This window comes from Barbatula barbatula, assembly GCF_947034865.1.
Source record: "Barbatula barbatula genome assembly, chromosome: 12".
NCBI lineage: Eukaryota > Metazoa > Chordata > Actinopteri > Cypriniformes > Nemacheilidae > Barbatula > Barbatula barbatula.
The window spans coordinates 5,471,942-5,489,286 of NC_136775.1; the positions used below are offsets into that span (position 1 = coordinate 5,471,942).

Consider the following 17,345-nt stretch of genomic DNA (forward strand, 5'->3'; position numbering starts at 1 on the left):
AGAGGACGCACTACAGAACAATCTCTCTGGTGGGCCGTAACCCTCTCCCCGCCCCGGTTGCATAGCTTTCTGAGTCTAGATGCATTCTGCTATTACAGGAACAGATCGCGTGAACGCAATAAACTTTATGAACACACTCCTCCAGGTATACGGTGGAGCATATGTCGCCATTGCATCTATGAGCTTCATGTTATTGTCCATATGCCCATACGGGAACGTGGTTGTCATGTAAGCTAGGGCAATGATAGTTTAATGCAGTAGATACTAGAGATGCAAGAATTGATAAAGGTACATTTTCAGCGATCTATCGTAAGTTTTTGATCAGGTCCTGTCAATCAAATAAGGACAGGAAAATGCAATGTTCGGTCTACATATAGAAAATGTTATGAAACCTCACCAGTTTTTCAATATAAATGAATAATTAACAATCAGAAAGTTAAGAAATATAAATTTTATCTTCAGTATCATCAGATATCGGTGGAGATATGTAGTATTGGTGCATCTCTAATAGATTTAAATGTAGGAGTGTTCACGTTCGAGACTCTTTTGTAAGTGAATCTATTGTACCTCAATGGCATCTTTTGAATTTACAACCGCGAATAGTGCGGGATGTTTTACAAAAGCGTGCCCTTGTAGGACATCTCTCACAAATGCCGGCCATAGCTGATGAAGACCCAACACCTCTCCTGAGCTTTTATTGAGTTTATGATGGCAAACTTTCAAACCTTGTGGAATTGTCAGAGCAGACTCCAAATGCCATTAGCTGAAAATACATTGGCTGTGATTGTCTTTTTGTCCGTCTCACTCTCCCCCACTCACCCTTGTTCTCTCACTCTTTTTCGCTTACAAAAAACTTTCATTATAAATTTTTACCCTCATATCTCAAAAAGCGCTTTTCGGTTATAATCCACCAGACTCTTTGGTTATTGCATTTATTTAATGAAAAAATCCAGGCGCCCTGGAAGACAGGGACAGGAATAGGGAGGATGGGGAGTTTTTTTTCTGTCCACGGTGGAGGCCGAAGTTATTAAGTGTAGCGATGGAGTGGAACTTCAGGCTGTGTTCCTTTGGCTCTGGGCTTCTTATTAAAGCAGGAGAGATTGAAGCGATTTCACACAGATCTCTCTCTGTCTCGCTTTCTCTTTCTCTTCCCCGCTTTCCTCCCTCGCCAAATCCCGAATCACAGACCAATCAGAGAGCTCTTCGAGAGCGAAAGAAAACGTATCCTCGGCGCTACGGCTTGATCAGAGGGTCTCGGAGTTTACCTGAAGAAGCCTTCAACTGAGGTGACCTTATTGAATATGAGTACAAACAACGCAGTCAATGGCTGGCAACTCGCGAGCGTACGGTAATCGTGCTGTTTTTGGGGCCGAGAATCTCATTTCATCTTATTTTTGGCCCAACATCACGAGAGCATCGGCGGCCCGCTGAGAACAGACATGTTCGACTCGGTCTGTATTCATGCCAGTGTGTCGTACGATAGCAATCTGTCCGCGTGGAGCGAGTTCGGCTGTTCCGCCCTGAGTCTTCGGTCGCTCCATCACTCCCTCTCTCGGGGTGACGGCCCCCTCTCTTACTCGGCTAATGAGTCCCTCTGGATGGGCATAAAAAGGTCCTCTCATCAGCGATCACGCAGACTTCAAAGAGTCTCCCAAGACATTAGCATAACAAGGCTACCTGCAGATGCTGGCAGGGCCGGAGACCTGAGATAGAGACTGCTCTCCTCTTTTACCTAGACAGCATGAATCATTTAAAGTCTCGGCAAGCCGAGTCTCGGCTTGTGGCCAGGTGCTCTGCTAGCTGCATGAGTGGCCTTTCTTACTCCGAAAGTCCCTCGCGCTGTTGGGGAGCCAGGGAGCTAGGGACTGTTTACAACCTTTACCTGAGATTAAAGATACTTTTAAGATGAAATAAGTTTGAACACAAAGTTTGGATGTGTGTACGCATCCTTTGAGGTGACACACAGGAAACATTTTTTAAATCACAAATGAATGCTCTTTAATGTTTTTCTTTGTTGTTTTTCCTAAACAGATTAAATTAAAGATTTTTGTCGATTCTACTGCTCATTAGGTTTTATTTTAAGAAAATTACCCCAGGAATCTCACATAATGTCTCGCAATGATGTTGTTAACTATAATCGACTGTGAAGAATGAACATTTATCTTTAAAAATTTTTTGATCACATTATGTTATTTATTTATCTACACATTTCTGTAGTCTTATTGGACATCAACGGAATGTCTTATTTGCATACATTTACATTTCTCTTAAAAAACAAGCTAAAGACCTCCAGTACTTTACCTGATCTCATAAAGAGCAAAATCTGAACATTTTGTCATCATTTACCCTCTTGTCATTTCAAACCTGTATCTGTGGAACACAAAAGAAGATATTTTGAAGAATGTTGGTAACCGAAAACAATGGCGGTACCCATGGCTTGTTTGTTCTGCAGAAGAATGTCATACGAGTCTAAAAGTAAAAGAGGGTGAGGAAATGATGACATCATTTTCATTTGGTATGTAAGAGCAAAAAACCAAAGAAAATCTATTTTACATATTACAATAAAGACAGTTTCGTGTTTTTCACGAAAGCCACCAGAATGAGTTTTCTCAAATTGCAGGCAAGACAAATCTGGCAGCATTTGATACAAAAGCAAATGCAGAAGAATTTATGCCCATTTATGGGAAACTTTAGGTGCATGTCAGTTAGCATAAACTTTTGCAGAACGACGCAGCGGACTGACCAGTATAGACGTTATCAACCGGCCGGTCCTGTCAGTTTCAAATATGGAGAACAATGGCACAGCACACAGATACTGTAGCTGTAAATCTGTCTTTAGCTCATGTTAAAACCGACACTAACACATATTTTCAGACAGGCTCTTGTTTGCGCTGCAGAGATCCCTCAGGTGCACCTCCTTGTTTAGCTTAGCTGTGAGGCGGTGAGCCTTTGCTTTCTGCTGTATTACATTTACAGATAAAATCAGCCGCTCATTTACTAAGCCTCTAAAGGTGTCGCGCTCAGGGGATTTGACGCATTGTTATGCTGTCGATCACAGAGATGATTCTTAGTCGGGTAAAACTTTCTGTTATGTTTAAATATGACATTTATGACCGAACTTAGAGCAGTAATGGCTAAGTTCTTGTTGCGAGCAAACCTAATGCAGTAGATTGGTGTTTGAGTTAGTATATTGTATAGGTTTTGGGAAATCTTGGCGTAACGGTTCATTTTACGCAGTTGTTTTACTTTAGTTATAGCTGTGGTCTTTTGACAAATTTATCTACGTTTAGTCGATATTCCATCGTGTAAATACTTTAACCTGATTTTCATCGTTAATCGATTGTGGGTTGGATTTCGAGGGAAAACACTGAACAATAGTACAGCTCACTGTACGTTTGCATAATTTAAGTCTATGGAAAAAGCATTTTATCCTTAAAACATAAAAATAAGTATTTTATTTTAATCGTTTTTCATAAATAATACCAAATAATAAGTAATAGCCTCTTTTTAAGTGTTTTTTTATTTGTATACAGTACTATGATGTCTATGTTGTGACTATGATTGGATATTTTGAATAAATAAATTGAATTATTCTTATTTTTTATTTCTTTGTATTGTTTAGAAAAAACTAGATGTTTTTTAATTATTTAGAATTTTGAGTGCATTAATAATATCTTGCAGCATTACTTTTTCTTAACATACTTTTAAAAACACATAGTCAATAAACACTCTCCTATGTTCCCATGTAAATATGTGCCAATGTTAGTTTAGTGAGCAAAATCAGATAATTCACCTGCCATCTCTTAAACTCACAGTAAAAGCTGTTTGTGTTGATTCCGATATCTGAATAGCTGACCGAAGGCTCCTGTCCTCAATTTGGACAAGTCCACAGCTATTCATTCACAGCGAGCCCAGAAAGCCTTTACGTTATTCGTGAAGCACGCTTGGAACAGGAAGTTCGGCCAGATGCAAGTTGTTTTCGTCACAGAGAGGATAAGAAGAGTCCACCGAGAGCATAACGCCCTCCTCGCCAGTTCTGAGCCAGGGCGCCTCTTATGCTCCTCCCACTGGATCATGTGGTGTGGAAAAGTGTTGTCGATTAGCGACCCAGTCTGCATTCCTACCCAATTACATCCAGTCCCAGCTGACTTCCATTAAACCCGATCCCTGTCCCGTAACGAGGGGAGCGGGGTGTTTAGGGTGTATGTGTGAGTTTTAGTACTAGAAGTGGTGAGTCAGACCGGTGGTGACAGATTCACTACCCGCATGATCTCAGAACAGCCATAACAGAAACTTTAAAGACACAGTTTTTGGCAGGTTTTTGGTCACCTGTTCAAAAGAGATGCTGTAATGGGGAACAATGTTGTATGAGGGTGTGATGTGATGTATAGTAACTTCATAGCCGCATGAGACTGTGCGAGATCGGAGTGGAACTCTACACCGCTTACAGGGGGAAACCTTACTGTAATAGACGGGCGTGTACAAAGTTTTGGGGTGTACTAAATGTGTGGAACATGACAGACCTGACGGATGTGATTCTTGTGTGGTTTCGAGTAGACACCATGCGCTGAGCACCAATCTGGGATCTACAGTTTGTTTACTATTTAGTAGTGTTATGGGCTGATCGTTTTAATGGCTGAGCAATGAAAAGAGCATTTAGTTTGACTAAAAACACATACATGTTTGGTATTAAATTAACTGCGCATTAATACTTCATAGCCTTGTTTTCAGTAGTGTTAAATAAAATATGCCCACTTCAGCTTTTGTAGGTCTGTACCCCCAAGTGTACTTAATTTGCTTTTAATATTCATTATGTACAGGTAACATAAATCTAAACTAATCCAGCAATGGTTTGAGAATATGCCAGAAGCTTGGGAACTATTTTTTCTGGTTATTATAAGCGTATACCATTACACATTTATTTTCTAATATTGTGGTGGGTTTCCATTGACTTCTGTTATTATTATCCTGAGCTAATGATATTTTCAGTTCCGTAACCCTGATCCCAACCTTAACCATCCTAGCATCCTTTCTGCAGTTTTATATTTTCATTAAAGCCATTTATAGTATGAATTTAAAGTAGTTTTTTGTGGGGGGGCTGTTGGCTATTGTGGTCCTCACAATAGAGGTGATTTCAGGTTTTCTAGCCCTTTGGGTATTAGGTCCCCCTATAGGCAAAGCCTGACCCCCCACACACAATTCTCTCTTTACCCACAGTGCCTCTGCTCAATTTGAACATAAGAACCTGGGAAAATAGAAAAAACTCAATAGCAAAATTCCAAAATATAATCCGTTCTTTAAGAAAAAGCAATGATTCGCTTTAGGAAATCCTTTCATTTAGATCTCCTGAACAAGCATGGCTTTTTTGCCAGTGTCCTAGTAATACATCAAACAAACTGCCTCCCAGGGTCTCGTTTTTTAAATGTTCCCACATCTGTTCGCCAAGATGCTGTTGCAAAGCCGCTTTCTGATGCAGTCCCTCACCCAGAGCTGTCAAAATGATTTCTGCTTCTCTCTCTCTCCCTCTCGCTCTCTTTCTGACTGTCTTTTGTGTTTATCTGGGAACATTTAGGACATATTTTTAATGCCAAGCCTTGTCCATGGTTGTGGTTCAATTTATGGGGTCAAACATACTGTATTGTGTGCATAACGTAGAACATGTTCTTTATGATAGTTGATCCAATAACCATCAAGTCCATTTACATCCATGAAGAGACCTCAAAAAGCTTTTCACAAAGAAATTATAAAAGATCGACTATTATTTAATCACTTTCAAGTCATTCAAAACCTGTGTATGACTTTTTCTTCAGTGGAACACAAAATAAGATATTTCGAGAAATGTGCACATACAATGGGGGCCAATGCTGTTTGGTTACCAACATTCTTCAAAAAATCTTCTTTTGTGGATTGACACGAGGGTCCGCAAAGAATAAAAAAGAAGTTTAAACCATGCTATATTGAGAAAAATATACTTGTATAATGTTATATTCTTACTACCATATACACTTGTGATCAGCACACGTTGATTTGATTTCTGCCCATTTTCACGCAACATTTTAACACTTTACTGTGGTTTACTCAATTTGGACACGTCTGTTTCCATTCATTAAATATTTGTTCACTGTCCTGGGAGTTACAGTGCATTTAAGCTTTCAATTTTTCAGCATGTTCCTTGGGCACCACAGCCATGACTTTGGCAATGCGCCATCAGTTGAGCTCCAGAAAGGCATGAGCTTCTTTTTAGAAGCTATCAGAATATTGTTGTGCATGTGAACAAATTCAATAACTTCCAATCAGATTGTAAACAATTACATGCATCCAGCTTGAAATACAGCGAACATCAAGTTGTCATATCTCACGCCTCTGACTATTCTCTCTTCTCGTTTCTTTGTTTTGCTTATTTTGTTTTGTTTACTCGAGATTGAGGTCTTTGAGATTGATTCGTGCTTTGCTGGCAGCCTATGTTTGTTGCTACCCATAATTCACTGCTTTACCCCATGACTGACAGCGCTGCTCTGGATCGGCCACTACAGCTCTTTGATGGATTACTCTGGGCTAAATCTATTACTACAAACACACACACACGTTACACTTTGAATTGTTAACTAATATTTTTGTGAAACAGGTTAAACGCACAAATGCACACAAAACACAATCGTTTCAAAATACGTCTTGCTTAATTTACATGCACAAATTCACTCCGATTACGGAGACGAGCACAAACCCACAGCCAGTCCAACAAACAACAAATGCAGCCCCTCTGGTCGGGCCCCTTTAACAAGGTAATGCATCATAAATTCATTTGGCTCCCAGTAAACATTGTTGAAAAATGAGAGTGATGGATGTATGCCACGGGGAGGAGTGCCACATGCTTCAGAGCGCTGCAGTGAGTGTGAAAGAGAGGGACACTGTGACTTACTATATAAATGGTTGAGGGTGATTGTACAGACATTGAGTCGTACACATGTTTTCAGGTCATGGGCTGCTAATCTTAATGGTGGTCATTTAGCTGTAGAGGGACCTTCGAGAAAAAGGGAACAGGAACGGAAAAGCCAGCAGGAACATGCAGCGGGCTGGAAAGCATGCTATCCCTCTGCAACCATCATCACGCTGCTGCAAGAGAGCTGCGGTATTTATTCTGGGATTCAGCTGCGTCTGCAATGCAGCCATTGAGTGTCTCAGCACCTTTGTAGTTTCAGGAACAAGACCTTAACCACACACACACACACACACGGTGTGAATTTGACTAGCACTTCAAGTTCCCCCATCCATTCGTTTTATTGTCTATGTAGGTCGTAGAGTGTTAGTTAAAAACATAATTCAGTGTGCAAAATATTACGTCCTCCCTATGAAGTGATCTAAGGACAGCCATAGAAAGTGAGATGAAAAAAAGGATGGAATAATAAAACTAATGCAAAGAAAAGATGCCTACTGCGCGTGATGTGTATATTGGATTTATGTCATATATACTGTATAGAATGCATTTTTCTGAGCTAATGAACCTGCTTTTCAGATATAAATATATAAATACTTTATGCATTTTCTTCAGGCTAAAAACATTATCTTTACATATTGCAGTGTTATGCTTTTTTCATCGCTTTAATTAATTCTGCTCAATTAAATATTTTTTTAATTAATATTGACCATTTTAAAGCTCCATATTTTGCTTATCACCATCTCTGAATTGCAGGTTACTTTATGTACTTGTTGTAATGTACTTTGAACTCAAATTACGTTATTGAACTCAATTTATTAGGTAAATTGAACTCAACTTTGTTTATTTGTTACCAATAAAAGTAACACAGTGTAACAAAATCCTTTGTAGAGATAAGTTTCGTTAATAACTTAAAGGAACAGTTCACCCAACATTTTCATTTGCTGACCCTCAAGTTGTTCCAAATCTGTATAAATGTATTTGTTGTGATGAATGCGGAGAAAGATATTTGGAAGAATGCTTGTAACCAAACAGCTCTCGGCCACTTTTGACAACCTAAATTCTCCGTAAATGTCTTTGTTCTGTTAAACGCAGAAGATATTTTGAAGAATGTAGGAAAGCAAACAGTACGGGGGCACTTTTGACAACCATTGTCATTTTCCTATGATATATCATTTGTGGTCTCGAAATGTTTGCATTCTTACAAGCATTTTTGGATGAACTGTCGCTTTAATGGACAAGATTAACATTGAACAGGAGGGGTGTTTTGATATTTTGCCCTCCCAGAATCCACTCCAATGCCCCTTTTTCTCAGTAAAACCTTGTAATATTCCACTTGCTATTGCAATTATTGCTGCTGCCCATTTATTCTCCTTCCTCTTAAAGCGAGGAGCGGCAGCCCTGATGCGGTGATTAACTTCAAATTGCAACAGCTGTTGATGGCAACTCCAATTAAGACTCCAGGCATCAATTTACCAGCAATCTGTAGCATTAGTACGGTTTCATCTTTTACCAGCCCTGTTAACCACCCAATGGTGACGGAGGCCTGCCACTCGGCTCCACCAATTAATGTGATTGGCTGGAGAATGAAGTGCAGGGAGCAGACTGCTATAGGATGGCGGTCATTTGACACGTTTCTGGGGCCTCATTTATCAACGGTGCGTACAAATGTGTAATGTGTGCGTAGTGAGTGCGTAAGAACAGTTTCACACAAAGTCTGGGATCTACCAACTTGTACTTATATGTAGAATTGTGTGTAAATGGAAGCACACCCCTGAACATGCAAATCTAGTGGTAGAACAGTCATACTACAAAAACAAGGTGCCACTGTGTGTCTCCAGTGTCCTTTATTTGCAAATACTAAATTTGTAAACGCATAGTTTAAGCTAGACATTTGTATAATTGATGTGAGAATCTACAAAAGGCAGATGGGAAATCATTTGAAATTGAGGCCCCAGAATCCCAGAGTCTTCTCCTCTGTTACAGATGATACTGTGGTTTGCACAATTAAACTGCCATCATTGTTGTAGAGCAAGGCCATCCAAGTTGGATCTAGTTTTTTTCCATTTTAAAGGAAGTCGTACATATTTGTGAGTGAAAAAAGCCTCCATCTCTCAAAAGAGCAATACACTGATGAGGAACATAACTCTTTTTGCCCATTTTTTAAACCAACATTGCAAAAGAAGTTCCCTCATTAATTCAGCAGCTGACAGTGTATTGTGGGTAGCACACTTAATTAAGTTGCATAACTCATCGACTGTGCTCAGATTATCAGAAATGTTTCTCTAGTACTGATCTAGCACTGGATAAGTTAACACTGTTTTCTTAGTAGGCTAAAATGATTCAATAAAGTTTTGTCATCACAGATCAAAACTGAATTATGGAAGATTTAGCTTAAACACAAATTATTATTATCATAGCAACACACAACAATTATAATAATTATAAATAATACCAACTATATTTGACTATATTATTTTTCAGTTAAATACGAGTGTAATAAAAACGCACACATTGCTTATTTATTTAAGTGGGAAATTATTCATTAAAATGTAAAATATTAATAATTTATTCAATTTTATTATATATTGTTTATTTCATTTTATTTCAATTTTACCAGGTGCAGTGATTTCACTTTAATGGCAATGAATACATCCTCTTTAACAACAATTTTTATAAATAAAGATCGGAGCCTGTTAAAATAATCATAAGTCTTCATATTTATTCCATTTAATTTAATGTATTTTCTATAAATGTTATTGAGGTGAGCGTGACCGGCCTCGCGCCTTGCACGCCACAGTTATTCTATATATTTATGTTGTTATTCTTATTTATATTCTTATTTTAATATTATGACATTTATAGATGTACTATTTTTCATGTTTTATAAAGCGCCGTGTTATACCCTAACATGATATTATGTTAACATGTCATTTCATAACAAGAGAGAAAATCACACCGTAAATTTATCACCGGACTTATTTAGTGCCAGAGCCCTCTGGTGAATCTTTATATGGTCTCGCAATGTTAATCAAAAGATGATATCGATTTTATCATTCGTTTTTAAATAACCATCTATTGAACATCCTAATGGACCTTCCAGCCTTCTATTCTTTCCCAACCCTCCTTTTGGCCTTCACTGGCAGAGCTCCAACTAGAGCACACTGTCCCTACAGGCTAATCAGCTGAGCACGGCTCTGCTGGCCGGCCTGTTACTTCTGGCTGTAATGCAGGCAATAGGAATGTGTGCGAGCTTACCCAACCCAGTTTAATCTCTGTGCTCTCTCTGGAATGCTGAACTATTGCTCCAGCACCACGGGCCATTCTAAGCACAGCCCTGTAAGCAACACAAGGAGTGAACCGAAAGCTTCTGCAGAACATCTCATAGTATGTTGCGGTTGCACGCAAGGACTTCATCCTCGAATTTGCATCTCTTGTAGATAGGGTCTGTCCGTAACGAGACTCGTGGGCTTCAAGTGGTTAATATTAACATTGTGTTCATGAGGTATTTAAAAATCTATTTAAAGAGCCATCACAAGGCCTGTCTTTTAAGAGCTGCTAAAAAGTCACGTCCTCTTTTTGTTTGAAAGGATGAAACAGAGTTCCGACCATCCTGACATCTCAAAGCAAGACGCAGAGGTCTAGGTGAGACGCCGATTGCTATGACATTCACAGATGCTTTACTGAAATTCCCGTTGCTCAATTCTGGGAAAGAAGTGCAACAGTGAGAACAGGATGAACTTTGCTGCTCTGTGTAATACGGAAATCTGCTTTTCTTTAGTTCCTGTGGTGACGATAAACTTGTTTACTTTTTGTGTCTCGGTTATGATGAGGATTAATATCTCTTTTGTGTTTGTTCATGACATACAGAAAAGCGCATTTGCTTTTCTCAGATTTGTAAATGAGTTTGTTTGTATAATCATAGTGAAAATGGTAAACAATCATTTTAGATCATTAGTTGTAGTCTTATTCATTTAACATTTATTTTACTACTAATGTTTGAGTGATCTTTATGTCATGTTTTATTTAATATAAGGGCACACTTAAAGGGGCAGTTTACCCAAAAATGAAAAATCTGTCTTCATTTGCCGCCCCCCAAATTGTCCCAAATCTGTAAAATGTCTTTGTTCTGATGCGTACAGATAAACATATGTGGAAGAAACTTTATTTATTTGTTTCTATACCAAACGGTTGCTTCTGAATCTTAAAAGAAGCCATTCCAATGTTCTGATCATTGTATATTATAAATGTATGGTATATGGAGTATTTGTATATTATAAACTCAATATCGTGACATTGACAGAACATATATGAACAGAGATAGGTTGTGTGTGTGTGTTTGTCTGTTTATGGCGTATAGAATCAGTCAGTTCCTGACAAGGCGTTTGATGCGTTACCCCTAATTGTTCTTGCGTGAGCAGACACACATTATGCTCTCTCTCTCTCTCTCTCTCTCTCTCTTTTGCTCTCTCTGGATTTAATTAGTTTTCGCTCATCATGCGTAACCAGTAAAGGTTCCTATTTTGGACTTGAAAGGTAGAATCCAAAGAGATTAATTTGATCAGTTTGGAAGTCTCTCTGTTTATCATCTCTTAGACCAATGCCACTGACATGAACCATCGGTTACTGTATACTGTATCCAAAATTTATAAAAAGAATTATGCAAAAATGTAAAATGCTACATACTAAAATAAACTATTGACTAGGAAAAATTCCTTTGTAAATGTATTTTCTCTGTTTAAAACAAATGAAGACTGTAGAATGGAGAATGCCGAAAAGGAACAGTAAAAGTTGGCCAAGAACTGTTTGGTTACAAACATTCTTCCAAATTTCTTTCTCTGTGTTCATCAGAACAAAGAAATGTAAACAGATTTAGAACAACCCAAGGGTGAGTGAATGATGCCAGGACTTTTTTTGGGGGGGGTGAAGTGTCCCTTCAACTACATACTATCATACTTATAGTTAATTTTATTATTTGCATTTACCATTGTGTTTTCCCTTGCATCTACATCAGAATAGATAGAGATGTTGGGTCCTCCGGTTATGATGGAAATCCACATACATATGTTCATCTAAAGTTTCCAAACAGAACCTGAGGGACGAAACATTGTCACGTTCCTCATGCTAAAGAATTTTAGAAGCGCGCTGATCCTTCTACAAGGTTTATATCACACGCGCGGCTCGGCCTGTTTTCAGTCTCGTTCGGAAGCCTGAAGGAAAGGCCGGTGTTTTCATTTCATATTCATAAATCATTCATACATCTCACAACGTCAGTCCTTTAGAAAATCAGCCCCTCGGTTTTATATTGAGATTCAAAATGTATTTTCTCATCCACATCACAGGAATAATGCCTCGGCCTGCCACTCTTTCCCAGCTCTCGCAGTTGACAAGAGTGACACATTTATGAAATATATTCACTGAGCTCATATTCTTTTGTATTTCTGAGGCTTCGCCACAAATACGATTAAATTGATGTTTTACTGTTTGGGGGAACCGGCCGGGAAGGAGCTTGCGGTTCAGGTTGAAATTGTGTTTTGACCCCTATTTCACTAAGAGTCAGCATCTACAAGGCATAGTTCACCAGATAATACAAAATTCGGTCAACATACACTCAACCCTATGTCATTCATGTGGATCACAAGAGAAGATCATGTCCATACAATGGAATCAATGGGGGCTCGGTGTTGTTTGGTTACCAACATTCTTTAAAATATCATCTTTTGCTTGTAATGACATTATTATAATGAAATGAAGAAAAACGATCACTTTAGGCCCTAATGTGAATGTAATTCTTGTATAAGGTGGACCATGAGGTTGGTGAACTTATTGTCATCCTAGTTGGAAAGGTTTTTTCTTCCTGCCACTCATAAGATAGATGTACAGTATGTGTACACAAGCCAAGAATGTGGCAGAAGTCCTCACTGGTCCAGCATTCCTCTCCATATATCAGAGTAATAAACATTAAAGGGTCATGAAACCTCCCCTTTTCAACTACAGTCTACCTCACAGTCGTTTTGAAAAATGCAACTAAAGCGGGTATGAACGGTGTGAGAAGAAGAGTTAGGGAGTCGCCGGGGCACGAGAAAAAGTGATCCGATTCCACATCTTCCAATACTTATACCGCATTCCTAACACAGACTTCCTTCATGAGCGAGTCCAAAAGTCAACTTGTCTCCATTTCTAAAAGCTTTCCTGAGTAAAACACAGTGTGCTACTGTTCCGGCCTCACTCGCATCCATGACGAGTTTGCTTCATAAATGAAGCATGTTAAAGGTCTGGAGTTGATTCTATGTGCGGTGTTTGCATTTGGAAGATGTGAACCCACATCACGGGTGATCATCAGGGAGATTTTTTCTCAGAATGAACCAAATTGTTGATTTGGCCGCTCTTAATGTTCCTGCCATCTTTCTGATGGATTAGTTGTGTTTTTTAAATGTAACTATGGTCTGTTTCACTTGCATGGAGATCTCCCTAAACCCCATGATTTGGGTTCACAGCAACAACTTCTAAACGCAAACACCACACCTAGGATCAACTCCCGACCTTTAACATGCTTCATTTATGAAGAATTTGTTCAAGGGAAACCCCATACCTGTGAATAAAACAGCTTTTGATTCAACTGTCAAATTTTCTTTTGGTCCCTTGAAAAAAGGGGAGCTTCATATTAAAGAGCTATAATTCCTAAAGCCTTCAGATGAGGATTTTAAACCCACAAGGCAAAAATAGCGCAAAGATATAATAACGTACTGTTGCTAACATTGTTTTCGATGATGTGCGACACAGCCAACTCTGTTAGCACGATTCTGTTTCATAACGCTTTAAATGGATAGTTCACCAAAAATAAATAAGAACGTCTCATGGCTTTTTATTTGTCATCTAAATACACATTCTGTTTTATCGCAGAAAAAACATGCAAATTTAAGAGGCGTTACCGTAACAATTCACTTTAGAGTAAAACTTTGAACCACACTATCTTCACCATCATCTGTGTTGAATATTTACCCTAAATCAAATGATTACATTTTTAAAGATGTTCTTTTATTACTTATTTGCATTTTTATTTTTAAAATTTCCAGCTTCATCCGTATAAAGTTTTATGTGCAAGTCTTTTCCCTCTGTGATAGACATTTTTTAAATGCCGTTTACGTTCAGACCCTTACACACAGCTGATGACATCACTGCCTGCGTGGGGGGTTCAATAACCCGTCTGGATCTCAGCCAGGCAACCAGAGCGGCTAGAACATCTGGTGTGTGAGAAGATGTCATAAAACTGCTACAGTTGCTCTTTTAATCAGTTTTACTTAATGAAGGAGTGATGTTCTCCTGCAGGGCCGAAATTCGCACATCACAGACACACCGCGTGTCAGATAACCCGTGAACTCGCCAGCAGGTAGCCGGCATTATCTGCTAGTCCACCAACGCTTTGGAGGTTTTCAATTTATTTCTAGTGATGCATTTGCAAAATGCATTTGAATGTTTTATCCGTATGTGCATTCCCAGAAAATCAAACCAATGGAACATATACGCTTAAATATAAACTAATATTGTATTTATATTTTAATAGTAATAATATTTGATTTAATGTATCATTTATTTTAATTTTTATAATATTGTATTTTTTTATTTGTTACTTTGTGTCTTTCATCAGCCCGGCAGAATGTTGCAGACCCCCTGTTATAGATCTCTGGTCTGTACCATCTGTCTGTTTGATTTGCGATTGTACCACGGTTCGGTTTGGCCTCCTGTACCACATTTCATCTTGAGTTTCAAAGCAATGTTCTCCGTGCAAGTGCTAAGATGCCGCTTGTTTTGGACTTCATGCACATACACAAACCTCTTCAACAACCGTCATCCAACGCGTCCGCGTTCTATCCTCTCAGACCCCCATTAGCCACATCACAGTGTCTCTAGAAGAGGCCATCAACTCAACAATGGATTCCACCAGTGCTTGAGCGAGAAAAAAAAGAGATGTTTCCAGCTCGGTGCCTCTGGCGTCTCATGTTCTTCATTTACACAGCTTTTTTTTAACGGCTCTCGCTCTCTTCTCTCCTCCCCGTGGGTCTCTAATCCCCCCCATCACAAAATCAGCATGGGAGATCTCAGTGAAAAATGCCCCTGGAAAATGAACATGAAAGGGGAGGCTTGTAATCTCACAGATGTGTCCATGTAAATTTGAACAGGTGCACGTGCGGGGCTGAGGTGGAGAGAAAGGCATTTCTGGGCTTTTTGTAATAAACAACGTCTTCCATCAAAAATGAAATTAAGATTATTATAGTGTGCTGAAATTGTGTTTTACTAATCGATTCGTTGTCTTGTTCTTGGTCTAAGTAGACTGCGAAGCTAGTCAGACTTAACCGAAGACTTTTCTAACGTCTGACTCTGTGTGTTCTGTCCACAGCAACAGGAGCAGGACCCCACTAACTTGTACATCTCTAACCTCCCGGTATCAATGGATGAACAAGAGCTGGAGAACATGCTGAAGCCCTTCGGACATGTCATCTCCACACGGATACTCCGAGACGCCAACGGGGTCAGCCGAGGGGTCGGCTTCGCCAGGTAACCTTGACAACCAATACTGTCCTTGTCTAGAGGATACACAAAAACACATTTTTTCTTTTTAGTTTCCTTGTGTCTGTTTTTCCTGCCTTTGTTTTCGGACCCCCCTACCCCTTGTGTGGCGCGTGTGGGGTGGATTGGCTGGTTTTCAGGGTCACTGGCTGTGTAAGAGATCCCAGCAGAGGCTGTGCGTGTGTGTGTATGAATGTGCCAGCCAGGCAATTAGCCGTTCAGCCATGATTGGGTGAGCAGAGCTGAATGGTGCCGCACAGAGGATAGAAGCCACTCCAGAGAGTGCAGACTAAATCAAGTCTCCCAGCAGCCCGAGACACTATATAACACCCTTGCCACTCTTTATTTTTCTCTCACTCTCTCCATCCCTCATCCTCTAAATTAACATGTAAAGCATTGGCTTGAAATACAAAGTGTACCCTTGTTTGCATTGGCTTTATACACACAGCAAAGTTTGGATCTCAGCGGATCCTTACTTTTTTACTCCAGGGCCACCATGTCGGATTATTTTCAGAAACGAATTTAGGCACTCCCTTTTAAATGTGTTTACAGAATAGGATTAAGGGGATATTTCACACAAAAATGAAAGTTCTTTTATCTTTTACGCACCCTGATGTCATTCCAAACCTGTATGCAATTTTTGTTCTGCGTAACACAAAAGAAGATATTTTGAAGAATGATAGTAATCAAACAACATTGGCCCCCATTGACTTCCGTTGTATGGACACGAAACTCACGGAGACATTTCTCAAAATATCCTAGTTTGTGTTTCACAGAAGAAAGTCGTTTCGCTGTTGTCCTTCTGAAACCTCGTATCTCATCACATACGAGGTGTCAGAAGAACAGCGACGACTAAATAAGTGATGACAGAATTGAGATTTTTGGTGAACTGTCCCTTTAAGAGGAGAGACAACCGTATATAGCTGCAGCTTGTATGTGCGTCCTGACTGAAAATATAATTTCGGATTATTACCTCACATTCGCTTTCCCATTCTCATTCTGTCACAGGATGGAGTCCACTGAGAAATGTGATGTGGTGATTCAGCATTTTAATGGAAAATTCCTCAAAACTCCACCAGGAGTACCAGGTAAGATTCAACAGCACCGACATCGTGTCCTAACCAGGCACTTCGCATTTCACTTTCTGTTCGGACAGAAAAATCACTTGCCGCTGGAAAACTGTCGCATTGCGCCTAAACTGGACACGGTGTCAAGTTGTCAACCTCTATACACTAAACCACTGTGTTTCAATGTCGTCTGTGCTTTAAGTGTGAGCCAGTATAGACTAGCGCCTACTTTTATATACTTTATGAACCGATCAGAATTGTTTGACAGGAACAGATGAATATTAAGCTTTAAGTTCCAATATCAGACACTGCAAATAAAACTGGCAAACATGTATAGGCCAAGACAGAAATAAATAATGTGACACATTTCTGAGTAAAACACAAGACACAGTGGGACTATAATGGTGGTTGGTGGGACTTTATCTAGTAACATTTGATTGGATTGTGAAACGTTATTTTCCCCACCCACCTGTCCTTGGTTGTGTCAGCCGAAAAGTTGCTTTCAAAGGTGGAGAAAGTTATTACGTTCTGATGAAAGACTATTAAAACAGTGCAGTGTAGAATAAAGTGCTGTGATGAATTGTGCGCAATGATACCAGGGACGTTTATTGCAAAAGTAAACAGGGTCCATTTTGATTCATGTTGCCTTTAACAATTGCAAACACTTAATATCGCAGACGCGCGAAAACCCTGTAAACAGCCTTGTTTAATGGCGTGCTTCTGCAAAGCGTGGGATCTTTTATTCAGCAATACGTTTGTTGTTTATTGTATAGCTT

General features: G+C 39.3%; 1 protein-coding gene across 2 annotated transcripts in view; it reads left to right on the plus strand.

Moving 5' to 3' along the window:
• The window catches only part of rbms3 (RNA binding motif, single stranded interacting protein), a 156,325-nt gene that overhangs the window by 107,731 nt on the left and 31,249 nt on the right, over nucleotides 1-17,345 (plus strand). For both annotated transcript variants that reach the window (XM_079470227.1, XM_079470226.1), the window contains 2 exons: nucleotides 15,333-15,490; nucleotides 16,511-16,590. In XM_079470227.1, coding sequence (XP_079326353.1) covers nucleotides 15,333-15,490; nucleotides 16,511-16,590 — 238 coding nt within the window. The remainder of the gene's footprint in view (nucleotides 1-15,332; nucleotides 15,491-16,510; nucleotides 16,591-17,345) is intronic.